This window comes from Leopardus geoffroyi, chromosome A1, assembly GCF_018350155.1.
Source record: "Leopardus geoffroyi isolate Oge1 chromosome A1, O.geoffroyi_Oge1_pat1.0, whole genome shotgun sequence".
NCBI classification, from domain to species: domain Eukaryota; kingdom Metazoa; phylum Chordata; class Mammalia; order Carnivora; family Felidae; genus Leopardus; species Leopardus geoffroyi.
In genome coordinates, this window is record NC_059326.1 from 179,340,076 (window position 1) to 179,355,349 (window position 15,274).

At 40.2% G+C, this 15,274-nt stretch overlaps 1 protein-coding gene across 1 annotated transcript in view; it reads right to left on the minus strand.

The window, feature by feature from the left end:
• DOCK2 (dedicator of cytokinesis 2) overlaps positions 1 to 15,274 on the minus strand; it is a 416,990-nt gene that overhangs the window by 387,810 nt on the left and 13,906 nt on the right. Inside the window, exon 2 of the mRNA XM_045501969.1 lies at positions 9,882 to 9,965. Within this exon, the coding sequence (XP_045357925.1) occupies positions 9,882 to 9,965 (84 nt within the window). The remainder of the gene's footprint in view (positions 1 to 9,881; positions 9,966 to 15,274) is intronic.

The following is a 15,274-nucleotide window of genomic DNA, read 5'->3' on the forward strand; positions in this document are numbered from 1 at the left end:
CTCACTTATTCCCATTACCTGCCTGGGCCCCGTGTTCAGATGCATGCTTCAACCTCTTCCTTAGAGACGTACAAAGGCTGAGGGAGTTTGGCAAACATACTAAAATAATACCCACAGTTTTAACAGCAGCAAATGGTGTCTAATATGTGATTTGCAAAAGTTAGTCATTACAAAACAGACAAGTTCAGAGATGGGTAAAAGGACAGGAATTTTAAAAGATTCTTCCCTTTGCAAGAACTTCAAAAATGATTCAATTAACAGAAATCCAAATTATACACAGTCTCAAACAAAATGAGCCTCGGTGTAGCAAGTATTGATGACTATAATGAGCCCACTGGCCTTTGGAATAATTCAAGCACAGCCAAGTGGTGGCATTTGTCATCTTTGTAAATAAAAAGCGTCTGTCGGGAGCCTCATTAGCAAACCCTCATTACTGGGCTGACAGATTGTTGTCGAAATATGTTCTCAACAGACATACGTGCAAGCCCCCAAACAAACAAGTTGAAATGCAAAGTCACCATTCACAGTCATGAGGCAGCTTGAAGGTCAGGTCCTAAAGAAAACTCAAAGCAACAGGTGCCCACAGTGGCTCCTATTTTGAGAAACAGAAAGAAAGGGAAGGAGAGAAGGAGAAAAGGAAGGAGAGAAGAAAAAAGTTAGAGAAAAGGAATCTCCGGTTTGGAATAAAGTACTGTTTTAGGCACTCTTCATGTATGAAGTCTCTTAACCCTCGTGACCGCGATGAGGTAGGAACTATAATTATCCCATTTTACAAAAGAATGACCTACCTGAGGCAGAGAGAAGTTAAGTAATTTGCCCAGGGTTACACAGATAATAAGTGACAATGTCAGGATTTGAATGCACATGGCCATCACACTGCGCTTCCTGTCTGATGCAGGAAGGAGTATGATGGTTGCCTAATATTTCCATCCTCTCAATATCTGAATCCCCAAAACTATATCCCTACCAAGCTACTTTCCAGCTGAATACTTCCGATGCTGGAAAACATCATGAGGCATCACATTCCATGTTTACACTCCTAATAATCTGTCCATAACTACTGGGAATAATTAACCATTAGCAATAGCGTCAATGCTAGTAAAGGTTTTGTTTCGTTTCTTTCAAGTTATAAATTAATCTTCACAATAATCCTATAGAGTAGATACTATTATTGCCTTAGTTTTGCAAATGAAAATAGAGAGGCACAGAATGATTAAGCAGCTTGCTCATGGTCACACAGCTAGTTGGTGATGTAACTAAGATTTAAACCCAAGCATCTGACTCCACAGAGATGACACTCCACAGCCATGCACTATAACAACTCCTTTGTTTGCAGTTCTACCCCATGCCACCAACTAAATAAGAACATCTTTGGAATATTACTAGCCACCATTTTTTGATTGCTTAATATAGGCAAAGCTGTATGTTAAGTGTTGTACATGCATTTTCTCATTTAGTCCTCATATCAATACTATGAGCCGAGTATCATCATTCCCATTTTATAGATGAAGAAATTGAAATTCAAGTCAGTTGATGTACTGAGCCAAATCACACAGTCAGGGTTCAAGGGCAAATCTGTGTGGCTTCAAAGACAGACCTCAATGCATTTCTGCCACATTAGCCACTGTGTGATGAGTACATACACAGAAAAGTTTCTCTTAGAGCACAAATACAGACAAGGGTCTCATAGTTGTAGTGACCTGAATCTACTTGATGGCCAAAGCCACCAAAATCTACCAGACACTAGGAAAACAATCAAGGGACCAAAAGTCCCTACCCAGAGCTCATGCGCACATCTGCTTCTCCATGACAGGGTCTCCATGATCAGGATCCCTTGAATCCCTGGTCCAGGAACTCTGCCTGCTCAGACCCTTGAGGCTCAGTTACCTACGGACGCCTTGTAGCTTTTCTGATTCTTAGAACTTCAGCTCACTCCTGAGCAAGGAATCTATTGACTATTACCCAGCATAAACAGCATCTGTTTCCAAGATTCAAGTTCAATCAACACTGATGGTTCACTTACCATGTACATGACACTGGGCTAAGTACTTTCAGAAATAAATATCCTGTGATCCTGGATGAGAAGGGCTTATTACCACCTCCACTTGCAAGATAATTATAATGCATTGACTGCATCAGGGCTCTCCTTAGGACTTTTTTCTGACATCTCCACCTCTGCTGGGCCATTGACTTCCATGACTCCTGATGTCGGCTCCCTAATCTGGTCATCTGTCAGCTATATCTGGCTGTACTCCAAGACCTGACCAGGCAGACAACAATAGTTGGCATCCATAGCAAAATGCACAACAATGAACACCATGATCAAAAGCAGGCACACAGCACTTGCCATATCCCAGGACTTGCCCCCAGGCTGAACACCTTTTCCTATTAAATAATAGCAACCCCATCCATGAGATAAGCACTTCTGTTTTAATAGGGAACTCACAAAGTGCCTCCTGGGGGAAGATGAGAAAAGGAAAATGTTTACCATTCTTCTTGACAGTTAGAAAGTACCAATTCTTCAAACTGTCCTCCCTTCCCACATCCCAAATACTAAAACAAAATGTACCTAAATTCTCTAATCATCTAGCATCTGTGGAGAGTAGGGAGAAAGTTGAGGAGAGATTAAAAATATCCCAGGATAGAGACGCCTGGGTGGCTCAGTCGGTTGAGCATCCGACTTCAGGTCAGGTCATGATCTCACAGTACGTGGGTTCGAGCCCCGCATTGGGCTCTGTGCTGACAGCTCAGATCCTGGAGCCTGCTTCAGATTCTGTGGCTCACTCTGAATCTGTCCCTCCCCCGCTCATGCTCTGTCTCTCTCTCTCTCTCTCTCTCTCTCTCTCTCTCTCTCTCAAAAATAAATAAAGCATTAAAAAAATTTTTTTTAAATATTCCAGGACATTAAAAAAAAAAAAAATCGATGGCCTAAAGATCCAGTCTTCTCTCTGCTATCTATAAGCAGCATAATTTTTGGTCATGTCACTAAAGCCTGAGTGTTTTCATCTATAAAATGAGGGAATTAACATGCACCCCACAGGGTGTTACAAAACTATTTTTAAAACATGATTATGAAGTAAACCATCTAGTAAAGGTATAAAACCTTGGAGGGGAGGAAAACACCAATTTCAGGATAAGTATTACCTACAGTATGGAAAAAAGATAAGAATAGAGGAGGGATAAACAGAGAGTTTCAAGTGCATCTAAAGTTTTTATTTCTTGAAGTCTGAAGTAAACGTTGCACATTTTATTATTTGTTTATTGAGTGGCAACTGCTTGAATGTATTTTACTTTCCTGTATGATTTTGATTTCCTGTATAATATTAACATCAGATATAAGTTAGCAGTTATCAGTGGTTAACAGTGTACTCTCTGGAAGCAAAGCTCAGATTTGTATGGAGATCTACAACTTACTGTCTGTGTGATCTTAGACATTTCTCTGAGCCTCAGTTTTCTTATCTGTAAAATGGAAATAATAATAGTGTCTGTCTCATAAGGCTGAAGTTAGATAAGGAATTCAGAGTTTGTCCAGTGCCTGGCATATGGTGAGTGTTTAAATTAGTAAATACCATGCTCTCTTTTAAAAATCAAAAATCATCATCAATAACAACCACTACCAGAGAAAGTTGGCAGGGCATATTTTCTATTTTATTTACAGAAAGTACAGTTTTTTTTTTAAGTTTATTTATTTATTTTGAGGGCAGGGAGGGATAGAGAGAAAGGGAGAAAGAAAGAATCAAGCTGAGCCCAATGCAAGGCTCGAACTCACAAACTGTGAGATCATGACCTGAGCAGAAAACAAGTCAGACACTTAACCGGCTGAGATACCTGGGCGCCCTGAGAACCTACAGATTTTGAACACCATCACTTTTTCCCAGTGAAGTCCCAACAAAGTAAATGACACATGCTTCAAATTCAACAAAATAGAAGTTTACTGATGATTTCGCCTCACCCTCATTCAGAAGAGAAGTTCACTTTCACAGGACCTGTCTCTAAAGCAGACCCAAACAAAGGGACATCTCCCTGCAGAGTGGCACTTTAAAAGGATGCCCTGTCAAATGTTCATCAAGACCCTCTCTTACCCTAAGAGTAAAGAACTTTGATCACTCTCAGTGGAGTTGTTAGTACAGAAGCTGCTACATAGCTCCGGGTCCACCCTACTCTGCAAGTGGTAGATTCAAAATTCTCTTTGCAAACCTCTTGGCAGCCCAACAAGAACGAGGTAATGCACACATGCCAACTTAGAAAGAGCTCCAAATATTTTTAAGTGAGAAAAGCAAATCTCAGAGTGGGATGCACAGTGTGGTCCCATTTCTAGGAAACAACCAAAGCTATGCCTTACCTTAAAAAGCAAAAGAAACTATGTTGGCCTCCTCCCTCATACCTTCCCTTTGTTTCATTTTACTGGTGAACAAAATTCAAAAGTTCCTTGGGAACTACTGTACAGAAATTTCATTCTCTTCCCACTAAGAGCGGGCCCCCATGACCCAGACGAGCGTATTTATCAATAGATGGAATGAGACTTGACCTGTTGTTCCAGAAAGAAAGCAAATAATTCGGGGGGGGGGGAGCATTTAGTCCCTCTGAAGGGCTTAGAAAGAAGAGTCTAAACAAGCAGGATTCCTCCCCAAAGACCATCCCCCACCATAGTGTATGTCATCAGAAAAGAAAGAGAGACAGACAGAGAGACACAGGGGTCTTTGGAGGTGGTAGTCACTGCCTTCAGAGCGCTTGGTATAGCTTCCCCACCCACAAGCCAGATCCAGGCATGAGGGGTAGAGTCCAGGAGATTCACAGCTAGGGACATTTGACATCTCATACCCCAGCTACATGACTATTCATGCAGGGGACTGGCTGATCTTTGGGCTTATTTGATCAAGGAAGACAGAGATTTGGAAAAGAAAGCACCCTAAACTCCCTCCCACCCCCAGCCTTGCTTAAGCTGGAGAAGGAGGGGAGGCATTAAACTGGATATAAGATTGAAATCTTCTTTTGAAATGTCATTAAATATCAGGAAAGATGTCAACCAAATATGACTGAAGGAAGTGAATGAGGAAAAATAACACTGATTTTTTTTATGTTTATCCTCCCATAAGGACTTGTGACTGCTCAATAAACACATGTATTTTCCACATCTAAAATCAGAACATAGAATGTTTATGCTACCTCTGGGTAAAAAGGGCAGCCTGAGAGATATACTATGGACCAACAAATAAGCATTAGGATATCTAAGGCTTAGCAACAATGGGTACCCTTCTGAACTGTTTGAATTTTCAACAGAACAAAATATTAAATTTAGTATAGGCAAGGAAGGGCTGGCCTCACCTATTCTAGGCAATCAGGAGCCAGCTTCCAGATTCCCTGGGCTATACTGGAGACAGATATACCTCCCAGTCTCCATGTGGCTGTATATAATGGGGGGAAGGATGGAATTAATCAACACAAAACACCTAAAAGTGTTCTAACATAGAGTCTAGCATGGTGCTAGACGGCTTCTCTACTTTCTGTCATGTTATCCTCATAACAACCTTAAGAACAGACAATGGTAACCCATTTCACAGGTAAGAAAACTGAAGCCCACCTACCCCGGACCATTCAACTAGTGGGTAGTGGAGCAGAGAATAACTTTCTGATTCAAAAGCTCATGATCTTTCCACTCCTTTTTTGTTTGTTTGTTTGTTTGTTTGGGGGGAGGATTTAAAAACCATCGAAAAGTACAAAAAATAAACTAACAACCACTCACATTCCTACCACCTAGAATTAATCATTACTAATATCTGGAGATGGGTGCTTCACATCTTAAAGACTATATTATCTTTTTTGTCTAAAATAGATATGGGCTGTTACAAAGAATTTAAAGTAAGCAGGAAAGTATAAATATAGAAGCTAAAAGAATCATCCTGAATCCCGTTACCCATAAAAAGAAAAATACTATTAACATCATTTTAGTCAACTTCTCATTTATATTTATATACACAGAATAACAGATGGATAAATAGATAAAATATCATTTCCAAAAATTCTCATAAAAATTAGCATATAGTAAAGATATTATGCAAATAAAAATCTCAAATACCAAACTTAATCTTATTTATTTGTATTTAATAAAAGAAAAAGAAATGGAGTGAAATTGAAGGAAATGTTGAAACTTTGATTAAATGTTTCTTCTTAGGGTAATCCTCTTGCACTGTTGGTGGGAATGCAAACTGGTGCAGCCACCCTGGAAAACAGTATGCAGCCTCCTCAAATAGTTAAAAATAGAACTACCGTATGACCTAGCAATTGTACTACTAGGTATTTATCCAAAGATTACGAAAATACTGATTCAAAGGGATACATGCACCCCAAAGTTTATAGCAGCATTATCTTCAATAGCCAAATTATGGAACTAGCTCAGTATCCATTGACTCATAAATGGATAAACAAGATGTGGCATATACATACAATGGAAGATTACTCAGCCATAACAAAGAATGAAATCCTGCTACTTGCAGCAACATGGATGGAGCTAGAGAGTATTTTGCTACTCGAAATAAGTCAGTCAAAGACAAATACCATATGATTTCACTCACATGTGGAATTTAAGAAACAAAACAAACGAGCAAAGGGGAAAAAAGAGGGAGGGCAGCAAACCAGACTCTTAACGATAGAGAACAAACCGATGGTTACCAGAGGGGAGGTGAGTAGGGGGATGGGTGAAATACGTGGTGGGGATTAAGGAGGGCACTTGTGATGAGCACTGGGTGACGTACGAAAGTACTGAATCACTGTATTGTACACCTGAAACTAATATTATTCTGTATGTTAACTAACTGGACTTTGAATAAAAACTTAAAAATAAAATTAAATAAATAAATTTCTCTTCTTTACACAAAAACAATCCTGAAAACTCCTTAAAAATAGTTATGAAATGCATTAAAAGATTGGCGTGGTTATAAGTTTTTAATTGTTCTGTTTTATTTCTGATATTGACCAACTCTCTGTTAGGATAATATCATAAAGTTAATCTATTCCCTTCTACTCCTCACTGCTCAATTTTATGTGCTGTGTTTTTTTTTTTTCTTTACATTGTCCATTTCCCTAACATTAACATTATTTTTGGTAGTCATAAATATTGTGACTTTTAATATCAAGCTCTATAAATTCATTCATTTAGACTCAGTGCTCACCACTATTTCCTTTTATCACAGCCTTTTACTTCCTGTTTTATGAAATTTTGATTCATACTCAATTGGCTGGATTTTATTTTTCAATTAGGTTTCTATAAGAGGGTCTCATGAGCACACCCCCAGATCTTTTTATTACATCACCTTGACTAATTTTTGACTGACACTGTGGTTTTCACCTTTTTATGTTTGCCAGAAACAGGTTTTCAATCAGAATCATAGGCAGAACTTTGCATCTGCAAAGCAGACAACACCGGACCTGATCTCAGAGCCTTTAGCTGTCCAAGGCCCTCAGGGAAACCTTAAGATCCCATAAATTCCAGTTTGAAAACTCCCTATGGATATGGATGCATGCATGAGGAGTCTTGATAATTTGTATACCAATGCTTCAGATAAATAGAATCATTTTAGCAGACTTCTGAACATTGAATATACATTTTCAAAGTACTCATGAACTGGCAATCACTCGCTAAATTAATATGCCCAGCTCTTTCCAGAAAGGCAATGTGGCTGCTTCTTTCCAGGATACATTAAAATAAAACTAATAAAATAGAACTAAAAGAGGAAAACCAGAACCAAAGAGGTTAGCAACAAGGACACTAATCCCAAAGACAAATAAAGGTGGCTTGAGTCATCAAGTGTGACCTTTCCGAAGGTCGGGCACCAGGCCAGGCAAGGGAATGAAAGGCTCTGACTGTGTGCTACCCGTGTGGTCAGTTTACTGGCCTCAAGCTCTTTCTCCAGGAAAACGAAACGGAAAATACTTGTCTGAATCTCAAAATGTGGGATGCGGCAAATAATGACCAGGTTTTTTCACTGTCTTGGTAGCTATGGAGTGAAAGAAAGGCTGTGGGCTTATACACATGGGGAGGGAAACACAGCCACACTCTCTGTGTGACCCTTAGTGAGTCATTTCTCTTCCCTGAGTCTTGTTTCCTGACTTGCAGACGTGAGGCCTCACGCCTGTTTCTCAGGATTAGCATTCAGCAGCATGGGAGACACAGTGAGGAGAATTGTCATCTGTTTATATTTTCATTCTTTGACCTTGCTGGATACTTACAGTTTGCTTATCTGCCACTGGGTAGAACCAGATTTGTGAAAGATGGGTTGCAGTGTGGAAGGGGGCAGGGGGGTTGGAACTATATACTCTCCTTCCTGCCCCTGTCCCATTCGCTCTGTGTGTAAAAGGTTTTAACAGGGCCAGACTGGGATTTTCAGAGGCCTGGACTCTAAAAAGTGCTTCGTTTCACCTCACATACAACCCAAAATAACAATAACACTAAAGGATAAGACAAATGTAAGGAAGGTGAACAAAGTTCTCATTTCTCCCATGATGACCTGGCTAAAGCTGTTTTGAAATATCAAATATCAAATTCTTTCCTCCTCACAAAAGCTTTTCTGCTTGTTTGCTTTTTGGTTTGCATGTGTGTGTGTGTGTGTGTGTGTGTGTGTGTATGCTTGTGTGCATGTTTGCATGTTGTGTGTATGTGTATCTGTGAGTGTGCTGTGTATGCTTGTGTGCCAATCTGCAGAACAGCCTTGGAAGTTACATACAGCTAATCTGGCACTGGAGATAAGACCTGTCCTGTGGGTGGCTGTGAGGAGTAACTAGACTAGCATGTCAGCATTGTCCAGAATTTAGCACAGTGCCTCCAGTACATGGTAAGCATCCAACGATGGCTAGTTCTATAGGCACCTCTGTTCTTCTGGCTGGCTGTTTCCCCTGGAGGGGCTCTCCTTCACAGTAGCACACCTGTTTCCTGCCCACCCCTCACTCCCATCACAGCACAGGAGAGCATCACCTGAGGGATTAGCTGGGAGGGAGGGATGGGCCTGGGTGCTCAGTCCACTCACCTCTTCTTTCTTCTTCCTCTGCCCAGCTACAGGAAGGACATATGCTCTCCACACAGTCGGATTAGTGGCAGGCCCAGGGAAGGGGAGAACTGTGGAGGTCTTGCTCTGCCAGTGACGACTGGGAGAGTCTGGCTCAGAGTGGCCGACACATTGGCAAGTTTCTTTAGTATTACACCCAAGCCACACTCCCAATATCAATTTTATCAGTGGCATAGGTGATATATTGATTCATAATGGCCTAACTCATGGGTCCAAGGCCATTAGCTTTTGTGCAAGTTTTAAAGAGTACCCCTACGACCACCAGCACCACCATGGGTAAACACAGCCCAATACACGCTTGGCTTCACAAGAGAATGGCATCTCTGTGGGAAGAAAGAGATGCCACTTTGCCCAAGACAGGGCCCCCAGCTCGGTGCAGGGTGTGAGCACTGCTCCCTGGACCAGGCACAGTGCCTATACCACACAGTTGTGCATATCAGTTCTCCTGGAATCAAGGGTATAATTTCCTAAGCCCTTCAAACCACTAATAGTGCTGATTTCCCTTTATAACCTTATTAGTATTGATACTAAGAAAGAAGGTGGGTGTCATAGGCCCTAAGAGCCTCATGGCTATGGCAAATGGACAGCACAACAAACATCAAACCACACAGTCAGGCCTTTGCTACTAAGCATAAATTCCTAAAATAACAAAGCATTATTTTCAGTACATTCAAATTACTAATATTATCAAAATTCATAACAGACCACACACAGCTCCAGGTTCTAAGAGAGGGCTGGAGGTGCTGGGTATATGCTGCAGGCGTCCCAACACCATCAGCTAGGGATCCTGGCGTCCCTGGATCACCTGAGCCAGTGACTCACCTCCGCAGGTCTCCTGTATTCGCACCACATCACCAATCTGCAGGGAGAGCTGGAGGGCTCCACTCCCTTGGAAGTTGTATATGGCTGTGAAACAGAAGAGAGGGGCAGCCTGGTCAGACTTCTGGATACTGATAATCACTGCTCCTCCCTGTTTTCCCTGCCTTGAGTTTACCCAACACCATGCAGACTACATGGGCTAACAAGACTAATGCAGAACCCACTGCCTACCACAGGACTGAATGCAGCCCCAGCCTGGCTGCTAAAGGCCCTCACTCCTTGACCAAACCTGACCTCTCCCAGCACAGGTTCTGCACTCCAGGCTGCATGACAAGAACGCTGTTCATATCATCTACCATAGGTTGACCTCTCACAGTACACCAGGCATGTGCTCCTCACATCTTCTCATTCCCTTCTCACAGCAACCCCGTGAGGTATAAACTGTGATCCCATTTTGCAGATGGAAAACAGAGGTGCTGAAAAGTTAAATAATCTGGTGAAAATCATCAGGCCAGGAACTGACAGGAAAATCAGTATCTAACTTCCATATTCTCAACCACCATGATGAGGTACTTGCTGCTCCCCAATTACTCCCTCCTGGTGACAATAGCCTGACATCCAAGGATGTGCTGTCTCCCAGTTTCCATTATCAGTGCCTGGGGGCAGTAGTTGGCTGTGAAGTAGCCAGAGTCCCCTCTGTGCTGTCAGAACCTCCGTTAACCCCTTGGAACACGACCTCATGCCATATCATTGCAGTGCGTAGGCCGTGCTCAGCGTCACTTGCTAAGTGAAGACCAGGCCACATTGTTAATCCATGTTACGGTTGCAGCCTACTTTCCAAAGGCTAAAAATGGAACCACCAGCTTAGTAGGGCTTCAAGAACAGAATAAGACACAATGCATGTGGTTTGATTTAAAGAAAGTCTCTCAGGAGACTGAACAGTATGATCCTAGAATGTTGTCATCATTCATTCATGCAGCAAATATTCAGTAAGTGGCTATGATGTGCCAGGCACATGCTAGGCACTGACCTCACTCTATTGGTGAACACAGAAATAAATACAAGTTTACAAAAGATGATACATGTGAAAGAGAAACAATAGAGCCTGGTATAGAGTTATAGGGCACATCACATTTTGTTGGGGTATTTAGGAAAGGCCTCTCTGAGCTGATACACAAAGTAATTGAGCTGTTCAGCTGTGGGGACACTAAGGGAGGGGCATTTCAGGAAGAGGGAACAGCATGTGCAAAGGTCCTGAGGAAGGAAGGCACTTGGCATGTTCAGACAACATCAAAAGAAACCTCTGTGGATGGAGTAAGATACGAGAGGAAAAGGTGATACAAGATGAGGCTGAAGAAGTAGGGACCAGGTCCCGCACAGCCTTGTGATGAGTTTAAGCTTTACTCCAAGAGAATGAGAAGCTGGAGGGATTTTATTTATTTATTTGGGAATAGATTTATTGGGATACAATTTGCCCATATGAGGTATATAATTCAACAATTTATTCACAGAGTTGTGCAGGCATCACCGTGATTAATTCTAGAACAATCTCATCACCTCGGAAAGTTACCCCAGCCCCAAGTGGCTACTAATCTACTTTCTGTCTCTACAGATATGTTTATTCTGGGCACTGCATACAAATAGAATCATATAATACATGGTCTTTTGTGACTGGCTTCTTTCACTCAGCAGTGTCCTCAAGATTCATCCATGGGGTAGCAACTGTTGCAACTCAATTTACTCCCTCTCCCACTGGTCCTCAGTTTCCTCATATGTCAACAAAACAAAATGTATTCAAAAACTACTTCTTCAGGTGACTTCAGCAAAAATGGCAGAGTAAGGAACTCCACGTGCCTGTCCCTCCAAAGAAGTAATGAGAAATCTGACAAAAGCTGTCAACTGTATCAGAACCCTAGAAAATAGTCAAAAGTTTACACCAAGAAAATGCTTAATCAAGAAAAAGGCAACTGAAACCTGGTAAAGCTTTCTGGCATTTTAACTTACCCTTACTCCCCACCTCGGTGGTGGTCTTGAAAATGGTATTCTGTGTCCTTTGTGTGGGTTTCTAGAGCCAGACGGAGCAGAGAGGACCTTGTTCTAAGAAACTGTAGTTGTCTGTTTTGACCTGTGTGTGGGCTCCCCAAAGGATTAGAGCTATGAGCTTGTCCTTTATTATTGTTTATTATTTATGCTTTGGAGGAATGAGGGGAGTAGAAGTAAATTAAGTCAATGGTAAGACTACCAGGAGGACTCAGGATTCCTCTCATTTAGCTCAATCTATTATCTGCCCTGTTTGGTCACATGATTCATCAGCAATGAGCTTCTGTTTGGTTTGGAGACCACTGGGATTAGAGAGACAGAACAGTGGCCTTTTCATGGGCCTTTCCACATTTACTCTGCCTCCCTCCATCCAATCGCCACACATTAGCCAGAGCAATAGTCAGTGCAATGGGATTATATCACTCCCCTGCTTAACTAACCCTCTTCTGTCTTCCACCCACTGGCATGTGTATAAACAAAAGATAGTCTATCCATACAATGGAATATTATTTAGCCACAGAAAGGAATAAAGTAGTTATAGTTACTACAATATGGATAAATATGGAATGAACAATACCCACATATACCAGGGGATCTGGAAGGCTATGCACATGGTTGGACATGCTAATAAAGGATGGAGAAGGCCATAAACTCTCAACTCTGATTGACCTTCAAGCACCATGCTGTCAGGAAATGCAGGCAGGCTAAGGCAGAGCTGCAAGTGGCCTGGTTAAGTGTTAAAAGTATACCCCAATACACACATACAGAATCCAGCTGCAAACAGATTTTTTTTTCTTTCAACTTCAGGCATTTGGAGATTTCAGTGACCATATTGCAACAAATAATACAGTCTTCACAAAAGTACTTTAGAAAAGTCATTAAACAAACAAACCATTATATCTTATATTAAGCAGCTACAACAAGCCCTGACAAGGAAGAGAATCTGACATCTGAGCTAGCACATTATAATATTCAAGATATTCAATTTTCAACGCAAAATTATGAGGCATGTAAACAAATAAACAAACAAACAAGAAAGTATGGCCTATTCACAGAAGAACAAAAAGAAATTAATAGAAATTCCTCACAAACGGTATACATTGGATTTACAAGAAAAAGACTTTAAATCGATTGTCTTTATGCTCAACTAGCTAAAGAAAACTATGGGCAAATAACTAAGTAAAACCAAAAGAATAATGTCGCATAATATAGAGAATATTATTAAATAGATAGAAATGACAGACTAATAAAATAGAAATTCTGTAGCTAAAAAATACAATAAAAAATGTTAGAGAGGCTCAATTGCAGACTTGAGCAGTCAGAAGAAAGAATCAATAACCTTGAAAGTAGGTCAGTTGAGATCAGCCAGCCTGAGAAGTAGAAAGAAAAGAGAATAAAGAAAAATGAACAGTGCCTAAGTGACCTGTGGGATACTATCAAGCATACAAACTTCATACAATGGGAGATTCCATAATTAGAGGAAAGAGAGATAAAGGAGTAGAAAGCATATTTGAAAAAATAATGGCCAGAAACTTTCATTTGATGGAAGACATAAATCTACAGACCCAAAAAAAGTCAGTGCTATCTGAGCAAAATAAACACAGATATCCACACTGAGACATAATGGTCAAACTGTCAAACACAAAAAAAAAAAAAAAAAAAAAAAAAAAAAAAAAAAACACCCAGAGAATTTTAAAAACATCAGGAGAGAAGCAAACCATCATGTACAAAGACTCCTAAAAAAAATTAATAAGTGATTTCTCTTCAGAAACCACAGAGGCTAGAAGGCAGTGGGATGTCATATTTAAAGTGCTAAAAGGAAAAAAAAATCAACCAAGAATTCTATCTCTCAAAAAATTATTCTTCAGGGGCGCCTGGGTGGCGCAGTCGGTTAAGCGTCCGACTTCAGCCAGGTCACGATCTCGCGGCCCGCGAGTTCGAGCCCCGCGTCGGGCTCTGGGCTGATGGCTCAGAGCCTGGAGCCTGTTTCCGATTCTGTGTCTCCCTCTCTCTCTGCCCCTCCCCCGTTCATGCTCTGTCTCTCTCTGTCCCAAAAATAAATAAAAACGTTGAAAAAAAAAATTAAAAAAAAAATTATTCTTCAAATATAAAGGAGAAGTTAAGAGATAAACAGAAACAGAGGTACATCACTAATAGACAACTGGAAAGACAAATACATAAAATAATAATTATAAAATCTATAATACACACATATACACAATGTATAAAAATGTAATGTGTGACAATAACAACAAAAGGGGAGAGACAGATTTGTACAGAAGCAGAGGTTTTGTCTACTATTGAAGCTAAATTGGTATTAACTCAAAATATATTCTTATTATGGTAAGATGTTAATTGTGAACCCCAGGTTAACCTCTAAGAAAATAAGCAAAAAACACAGAGAAAAGTAAATGAGAAAGGAATCAAATCAGTAAACTAGAAAAAATCAATTAAACACAAAAGAAGGTAGTAATGAATTGAAGAACAAAAAACCATGTAAGATACATAGAAAACAAATAGCAAAATGTTGGAAGTAAAACTTTCCTTATGAGTATTTACATTAAATGTAAATGAATAAAACTGTCTTGGCAAAAGGCAGAGATTGGTAGAAAGATTATAAAACAATAACCAAACACACACACAGACACACACACACACACAGACACACACACACACACCCCACCATGATCCAGCTGTATGTTATCTACAAGAGACTCACTTTATATCCAAAAATACAAGTTAGGTTCAAAGTGAAAGAATGGGGAAAAAATGTTCTTTGCACATAGTAACAAAAAACACTGTAGTGGGTATGGTAATACTAGACAAAACAGACTTTAAGTCAAAAGTGTTTCAAGAGACAAAGAAGAGTATTATATATTGGCAAAAGGGTCAACACACCAAGAAGATATAGCAATTATAAACAGATGTCCCTAGTAACAGCACCAAAATCTATGAAGCAAACACTGGCAAAATTAAAAGGAGAACTAGGCAGAGGCTAATAATAACCAGAGACTTCAATGTCCCACTATCAGTAATGTACAGAACATGTAAGCATAAAGTCAGTAAGAAAATAGAATATGTGAGCCATACTGTAAATAACCAGACCTAAAGGACATATACAAAATACTCCATCCTGCAACAGCAAAATGTACTTTCTTGTCAAATGCATATGGAACATTTTCTAGAATAGCCCATAAGTTAGGCCACAAAACACATCTCAATACATTACAAACACTGAAATCATACAAAGTATCTTTTCTAATGACAGAGGAATGAAGCTAGAAATGAATAAGAGAAATAAAACTGGAAAATTTACAACTATGTGCAAATCAAACAATATACTCTTTTTTGAGACA